At 37.8% G+C, this 8,095-nt stretch overlaps 1 protein-coding gene across 1 annotated transcript; it reads left to right on the top strand.

The window, feature by feature from the left end:
* The first annotated feature begins 281 nt into the window (after window positions 1-281).
* LOC124935002 (FCS-Like Zinc finger 8-like) lies at window positions 282-7,869 on the top strand. The gene is made up of 4 exons (XM_047475470.1): window positions 282-1,068; window positions 1,310-1,403; window positions 7,342-7,545; window positions 7,726-7,869. Exons 1-4 carry the CDS (start codon window positions 431-433, stop codon window positions 7,867-7,869), a joined length of 1,080 nt encoding a protein of 359 aa, XP_047331426.1. The 5' UTR covers window positions 282-430.
* Window positions 7,870-8,095: the final 226 nt, after the last annotated feature.

Genomic DNA, 8,095 nt, shown 5'->3' with positions numbered 1-8,095 from the left:
TTGAGATTTTTTTCCAAATAAATTAGTTTTTGATAATAATTTGTATCGTGAAAGTATTTAATATTTTGTTTAAATGTTATAAAATTGAAATAAAATTAATTTAATTTTTAAGGAGTGATTAATGATGCACAAAACATTAAAAAGGAATAAATTATAAATACTAGTCTCTCCTATTGACCTTATTCATCCCAATGCAATAAGACTTTATATCTCCCCCAATCCGCCCACCTTCCTTGCATCTTCTTCTCTCTCCCGCGTTCTCTGAAAATCTACATCTTCCTCGTACCTTCTGTTTGAGAAATCTATGGAGACAAGAAAGCATTTTTAGTAGTAAGTGGGTTGAAAATCTATTATTAAAACCCACTAAAGGTTTCATTTTGATTTGCAGATTATCAGCTTCAAAGAATAGATCTGCAGAAAGCAATCTCCAATGGAAGATTATGGAATTGAAAATTCGAATCTCTTTCTATTTCCTATATTACTACTCAATGGTTTTACATTGAAACCCTTTAGAGAACAAACAGAATCATTTTCAAGCCTAACTTTCAGAAGAAACACATTCGGCCCTGCAACTCGAACTCAAATTCAAACAAACCGGGACCAGTTTGACTCCATTAAAGGAATCGGTCTTGCAATTGCTAATGTTCTTCTGAAAAATGAGGAATCCAGCTCAAATTTCCCCAAACCCACCAAATCCTCACTAGTTCTATTAGCATCCAATAATCTAAAGATAAAAATCCCTCATCTTCCCCTGTTTTCCCATTCTTCTCCAGCCAAATCCCAGACCGATTTCGGTATCAAGACTAGGAGGAATCCCGTTTCACTGTCAGCATGGAAGAAAACCCTGTCGGAATCTTTGTCGGCGAGTGAGATGGTGCTTTCTGAGGATTATACTCGTGTAACCTCGTATGGTCCGAATCCTAGAACGATTCATATCTTTGATGATTGTGTTGTGGAAAGCTGTTGTGGAAAAGGGTTGGTGATGAATATGAAAGAGAGGTTCTTGAGCTTCTCGTGTTACCGTTGCAAGAAGAATCTCGAGCAAGGAGAAGACCTCTACATGTACAGGTTTATGACTGTTCATATTCTTCTATGCATATGCATGTATTTAGATCATTTGAAAACACTTTTAAATGAATCTAGTTTTTTTTTTTTTTTTTTTTATGTAAATCGGCATGAAATAGCATTTTAAAACAAAATTTTAATTAGAAATTTGATATGGGCATAATAATATAATTCATTAGAGATATAATTAATAATAATATTATTTTGAAACCAATTTATAATATTTTAATTGTTTTGTTTGCAGAGGGGAGAAGGCTTTTTGTAGCCATGAATGCAGACAGATAGAGATCATGTTAGAGGAAATAGAAGAAAAAGAAGAAGATCATGTTGGTGTTGGGGTCAATAAAGATTTTGAGTTATTTTTTTACTAAAGTTTCTTTTATTATAGATAAAGTTTTGAGGATGATTGTTGTAATAAAAAAGGGATGGTGGGATTTCTTATATTTAATTATTAGTTTCTTTTATTTTGTTAGGAAAATTGAATGAATTTTGAATGCTTGATATGTAATATTCTAGTGATATTTTATTGATATTTTTTATATTCTCCAACATTTCTCTATATTTATTGTTCTCTTATATATATATATATATATATATATATATATATATATATATATATATATATATATATATATATATATATATATATATATATATATATATATATATATATATATTTTTGTAAAATTTAGTTTTAGAATTGGATTTGGGTTTGAATTAATTTTTTTTTTAAATTAATTTAAAAAAAAATATTTTAAAAATTTTATGAGAATATTTAGATTAGATAATGTTTTAAAATACATCTTAATATATATATTAACATACTAACATTTTTATTCTATTAGTTCAAATAATAAGAGGCTCATTTAAAACGTCTTAATTTTTAACAAAAAAAAATAATATTTATTTTAATAAATATATATATATATATATATATATATATATATATATATATATATATATATATATATAGAAGTGACAAGTGGAGGAAATTTGGAAGAGAGAATAATGTGGTATCAACTTATTAATTGTTATTTCCTCTCATATTCTTTACCCAAATTCTCTCTCCAAATCATTTATCTTTATATATATATATTTATAAAAGATTTTTATCTTTCAAATAATAAGAGTATGATATAAAGATTCTTAATTTAAACAAAATAAAATAAAAATTAATAACATTTTTTCTTCCAACACTATTTCTAACTATAATTATTTTATTTAACTAGTAATATAAGTTAACTTACCCATCAGTCGAGTCCATAATAATAATAATAGACTATGCCTTGTTCAGTTGTGGTTATTTAAATAACTCAACCCACTAAAACATTTTTTCACTCCCCTCTTATCAATCACATTATTCAATTCATTACTCAAAATACTAAAATACCATATATTTTAAATTATTATTTATTATTTTATTATTATATATCAATACCTTTTAAATAATTTTACCAAAAATATTTTTATTTCCTCAAAATCATCATCGATCATTATTTATTTTTTCCCTTTAGGTTATTATAATAACCCCAATTCGAACGTGGCCTTAAAATTATTTAAGGAGATAATGAGACTTGTGAAAGAGATTGTTTACAAAGATTTTAGAATTTTATAAAGATATTATAGTTAAGTCATGTCCTCATTTTAAAATAAAATAAAATTTTGATTTAATATACATTTTGTAAATATAATCAAATATAATTATTTTGATATCCCATTAATTATTTCATTAAATTCACTAATTAAAATATTTTTAAAATATTCATATATATATATATATATATATATATATATATATATATATATATATATATATATATATATATATATATATATATATATATATATATATTTTGATTGACTGAATGAAAAAATAGAAAGACATCCGACCCGTCCGTATAGTAATTCTACAATATATATTCCTACAAAATTCCAATTCTTATTATATTATTATTTTTTGTGTTAATATAAATAAAATATATTATATTGAATATTGAAAACAAAAAATTATTAAAAAATAAATAAATAATTTTTCACTTAGTTATTTGTAAATAAGTATTATTTTAATCTTTAAATAAATAAGTGTTAGGATCTAGATCGCCGCTGGTGAACCGGGGGTTGGACCGGTTAGAGGTTCACACTCGTAGGGTGGTGGTTAATCCGATTAGAGATTAACACCGGGGTTTCAATACTACACAACCTGTCACAAACCCTTGAACTAGGTTCAAGCGCGGAAGAAGTTTGCTTTCAGGTTGAAGCGGCACGCTTGTATGATAGGCACGGTCGGTTTTGGATGATGAAGATTTGGAAATGGTGGGTCGGTTTCGGTAATCTGGATATTCGGTATGGTTAGTATAGAGTCGGTTTGGAGCGGTGTGGTTAAGTTAATCGGTTAGATAATGAAGCCGGCAGAAAGTAAATAGCAAGACAGATTTTATGGATGTTCGAAGATAAAACTCCTACGTCACCCCTTCCTCTCGAAACCGCGAGAAGGATATTCACTAAGGAATACAAATACAGGCCGATCGAGACTTATTTCCTGCTCGATAACACTCTTACAATTTACACCGAAATTGTAAAACACACTTTAACTTTCAACACTTAGGCTTTCTAGAACAGCACACTCTTATCACTTGTAGTAAATGCTCTTAATATCTCAATATCACACTGTTGTCTCTTAATGTCCCGCTTAAGTCACTGCATTTACTCTTCTTCAGCTACCCCTTTTATAGGTGAAATATGCCAACGGTCATATTTCACTGCCTTGAATCTGATTGGCTGAACAGAAGTGCAGTGATTCAGTGTTTCAGAGGTTCAGACCTGCGGTCGTTTCCTCAGACCTGATGGTCAATCTCAGACCTGGTATTATGTCTCAGACCTGGCAGTCTGTTCTTCCGGTGTGTAAGACAAACCTGCCGGGTTTGTCTTTTACTTGATATAGGCACTGTCTGTTTGGACAATTGTCTGTACTTGGAAGATTTCCTTTCTGGCTTATCCCGAAGTAGAAGGATCCGGTAGTACTGTTTTCTGCAGCCTACAGTCTTTCCTCAGACTTGCATGGATATGGAAGTATTCAGTCTGTTCCTTTGGTATCATTCTCAACAGATACCCAAATTGTCTTCTTGTGCTGGTCGGTCATTTGACTTGGCCGAATGTCTTTTGGTAGTGATGTAACCGGACTTCTTCCGGTTATTCTTGTCTTGTGGATGATCGGCTGTTTGATGATTCCGGTTTTGAGCTTTGACCGATCCTTTCGTTGTGCGGTCACGTTCCGAATACTCTTGATCGGTTTGGTAGCTTGACCGGTTTGGTTTCTTTAGTCGGTTCTCTTGTTCATCCGGTCCGGTTCCTTGTTCCTGCATGAAAGGTTTATTTAAGTTAGGTTTATTTGAACCGGTCTTATTTTATCTAACAATTTCTCCCTTTTTGATTATTTTATTTAAAATTATCAAAATCATGTAAGTTTGCAACCGTAGGCCGGTTGTTTTGTTTGGCCGGATTTTTGACTTGGGAGAATTTTTCGAAAAGTGTTTGAGAAAATTTTTGGAAAAGTCTTTATAAGAGTCTCTATCTTTTATCTTATCAATTTCTCCCCTTTTGATTATTTTATTTAAAATGATCAAAACTAAGTAGAAATGCAAAATAAGGCCGGATTCAAAAATAACTTTATATATTTATATATAGATGACCGGAAAAGACAAAATATATAGAAATACTAAGGCCAATAAGAGAAAGAAGGATAGTCCCTATTCAGAGTCCGTGAAGTCATAGACGCTCTTCTTTTTCTTCTTCGGTTGTTGTTGCCCGGTCGGTTCGGAAGATCGTCGCCTTTTAGACCGGGACCGCAGTTGTTCTTCGACTTCGTCCTCGACTTGGTCGGCTTGCTGCGATGTACCCGTAATGACCGGTTCAGAGACCTCTTTGAGCAGCTCGGCTATCTGAACTTTCTTAGGGGCCTCCCTCTGTCTCTTTTTCGGTGATGAAACGGAGGCGGCCGCCTTCTTCTTCTTGTGTTCCCTAGCGAAGCCGTCCAGCCTTCGTGCTTCCCTTTCCAACCGTGCGGCATCCTCCGCAGTTCGGGTGGCTACTTTCTCAGCAAACCCTGGGAATATGGCCTCAGCATTTTTAAGTCGTGCGGCTTCCACTTCCGCTTCGGTCAGTTGAGTTGGGCGCGGTGCCTCTTTATCTTTGCTAACTTCGGCGTCCAGCGCATCCTGGACCCTCTTAGCCACTTGAGCATCAGCCGCTATAGTCGCGGCCTCCGCGTCCACCTTAGCCCTTAGAATTTCGGCCATTTGTTCGGAGAGCGCCTTCACTTCGGCCACGAGACTCTTGTTTGTCTTCTCAAGTTCGGAGACCAGGTTAAGTGTCGTGTCGACCCGTTCGAAGTCTTTCTTTAAATCGGAGGTCACATCCTCCAGAGTTGCGGTTCGCTAAGCCCGTTTATCGCGCTCACCGGCCTCTTCCCACAGACCGTTGCCGAGTTCTGAGAGTCGTTCTTGATGTTTTTCCAGAAGCAGCTTTGTCACGTCGGTGAACTTCAGGGCCGAATCAACTATTCTGTTGGATCTATCCTTGAATGGTTGAAGCTCGGACACGTTGTGTTCTTGTATGCGGTCATCGATCCGTTCCGATATGGATGCTTCAAGCTTTTGAAGACGGTCCTCAACCCATTCTTTAACAGCCCATTCTTTAGGAAGGTCTGAAGCGGTGACTTCCGGTGGTGGGGGAGGTGATTGCTCGGTGGGATTTGGATCGGCTCTGTCATTGGATTCTATCGGTTCCGCATTCTCTTTTGGAAGTTCTAATGGTGCCGCAATATCTAAGATCTGTGCCGCATCCTCCAAGATCGGTGCCGCATCCTCCAAGATCGGTGCCGCATCCTCCATTGGGGGTGTTGGACAGTTAACTGGAAACTTTTCGATTACGGGAGCAGTATAGACCGCTACTTGCATTCGGCTGCATATCGTTTCCAGCCGCTCAATTTCTTGAATTATTTCCCTTTTGCCTTTTTCAAGCCTTGTTAACACCCGCGGCGCTACGGTGTCCACCGATCCCGTCTTGTTGAGCTCTTCCTTAATTCTTCGGATGCGCTTTCTTAATTTCCGAATTTGGATCCTCGGTAACAGGAGACAGGTTCGGCTTTGTACCTCTTGAATTGTGTTGGATTTTGTGAGGCTCATCATCAGGTCCTCTACTTCCTCCAATCTGTCGATGCATTGCTTTTCCGTGTGGCCTGGTAAGATTTCTCTATATGGTGTACCGAACCGGTGCTCATGCCACTCCAAGTATAGCTCTTCAACGTCTTCGGCTCGCTTGTTGACGCCCTGAAGGATTTTCTGGGCTAATCTATCGGCCTCTGCTTCTTCGGCCTCCTCCCTCTCTGTGTTGTAGCCTTCATCATCGGCTTCTTTATCAACCTCTTCTCCACCATCCTCTTCTCTATCCTTGGTGGTCTCAGGGTTGGTGATTGGTTCGGCATCATTTGGACTCCGAGCCGAATGATCGACGTCATTGACCGTTCTATCATCCTCCGTCTTTTCGGTGTCTGTTCTCTTAGAAGCCCACTCCTCATCTTCTGTGTGCTGAGGTGGGTCGGAGAAGGTTATCTTTTCTTTTCCTTTGCCTCCGGTCTTTGCTTTGGCCGGGGCATCTTTCTTTGCGGCTTTCTTCTTTCGGCCACCTGTGGAGCTGGGGGCCGGCTGTGTCCTTTCAAGGAATTGCCTTGATCTGATGAGGCAGCGTTTTGCTACCGCAACGCCGGGACCGATGTTGAGATTTAAATGGAGGAATATCTTACCGAGAGGCACGACGTATCCCCACGACCGGGTTGAGTCCGGTTTCACCATATCCATGAGGTTGCTGAACACCGATCTTGCCTAGTTGACCCTTTTACCCTCCATCAGATCGATTAGCATCTTGATTTTGTCCCTTGTGAGGTTGTTGAGGTTTCCTCCCCTTGCCAGGATCGCCCTTGTGAAGATGTCACATATCGGGATATACTCCGGCCTTAGCATTTGTTTGCTCCCGGATGTTTTGATCGGCTCATTAGATGCCGATAGAATGTAGCAAGCCGATTCAAAGATGTCCTGGTCTATTTCTGCCGTTGCATCCTGGCCGGTTGTTGGAAGACGCAGGCTTTCGGCCACCAATTCTTCTGTGAGCTCTATTCGGGAACCGCATACAGTCGCGGTGATCTTGTCGTAGGCGATAGTCACGGTTTTGAAGAACTCTTCGACCACATCTTTGTAAACTTACTCGGTGTGGGCGTTGAAGACGCATGTAAACTTACAAGCACAAGGAGTGTGGGAAGCTGTGATGTTCGATGAGGTCGACGAACGAAAGGATAGAATGGCTCTCGCCACCATCTATCAAGCGCTTCCCGATGATGTCCTTCTCATGGTGGCCGAGAAGGATTCTGCCAAGCTAACTTGGGAGACGTTAAAGGCGATGCATGTTGGAGTGGAGAGAGTCAAGGAGGCAAAAGTGTAAACCTTAAAGACACACTTTGAGGCGATTCGCATGAAGAACGGGTAATTAGTGGATGATTTCGCCATGAAATTGACATCCATTGTGACTGGTATCCACTTGTTGGGAGAAAAGGTGGATTAGATCTTCGTCAAAAAGTTCCTTAGAGCCATACCACAAAAATACATGCAGATCGTTACCGCGATCGAGCAATTTGGTGACCTCAATAATATGACCATCGAGGAGATCGTCGGTCGTCTTAAAGTCCATAAGGAGAGACTTTGCGGCTATGGAGACAAAGAGGAGGAGAATCTATTTCTCATGCATGATGAATGAATGTCACGAATAAAGAAAAAACAGAGAAACCATTTTTTCTTCCTGATTGTCGAGTCACAACGACAAAATGGACATAACCAAGGTCGCAGAAAAGGGTAATGTCGATGTTGAGGTCATGGAGAAAACTCACCTCGATAAGATGACACCAATTCCCGCAAAGACAAGAGTATAATAAAGTGTTACACTTGTCAAAAGTACAAGCACTATGCATCCGAGTGCCCTAACA

This window comes from Impatiens glandulifera, chromosome 4, assembly GCF_907164915.1.
Source record: "Impatiens glandulifera chromosome 4, dImpGla2.1, whole genome shotgun sequence".
Lineage (NCBI taxonomy): Eukaryota > Viridiplantae > Streptophyta > Magnoliopsida > Ericales > Balsaminaceae > Impatiens > Impatiens glandulifera.
The sequence above is the reverse complement of the archived record's forward strand: the minus strand, read 5'-3'. Positions and strand labels throughout refer to the sequence as shown.

Excerpts from the sequence above, each read along its gene's own strand:
- LOC124935002 (XM_047475470.1), top strand. The coding sequence starts at position 431 with ATGGAAGATTATGGAATTGAAAATTCGAATCTCTTTCTATTTCCTATA. Across the intron at positions 1,069-1,309 it reads GAAGACCTCTACATGTACAG|AGGGGAGAAGGCTTTTTGTA; the intron begins GTTTATGACTGT and ends TTTTGTTTGCAG. Across the intron at positions 7,546-7,725 it reads GAGTGGAGAGAGTCAAGGAG|ATCGTTACCGCGATCGAGCA; the intron begins GCAAAAGTGTAA and ends AAATACATGCAG.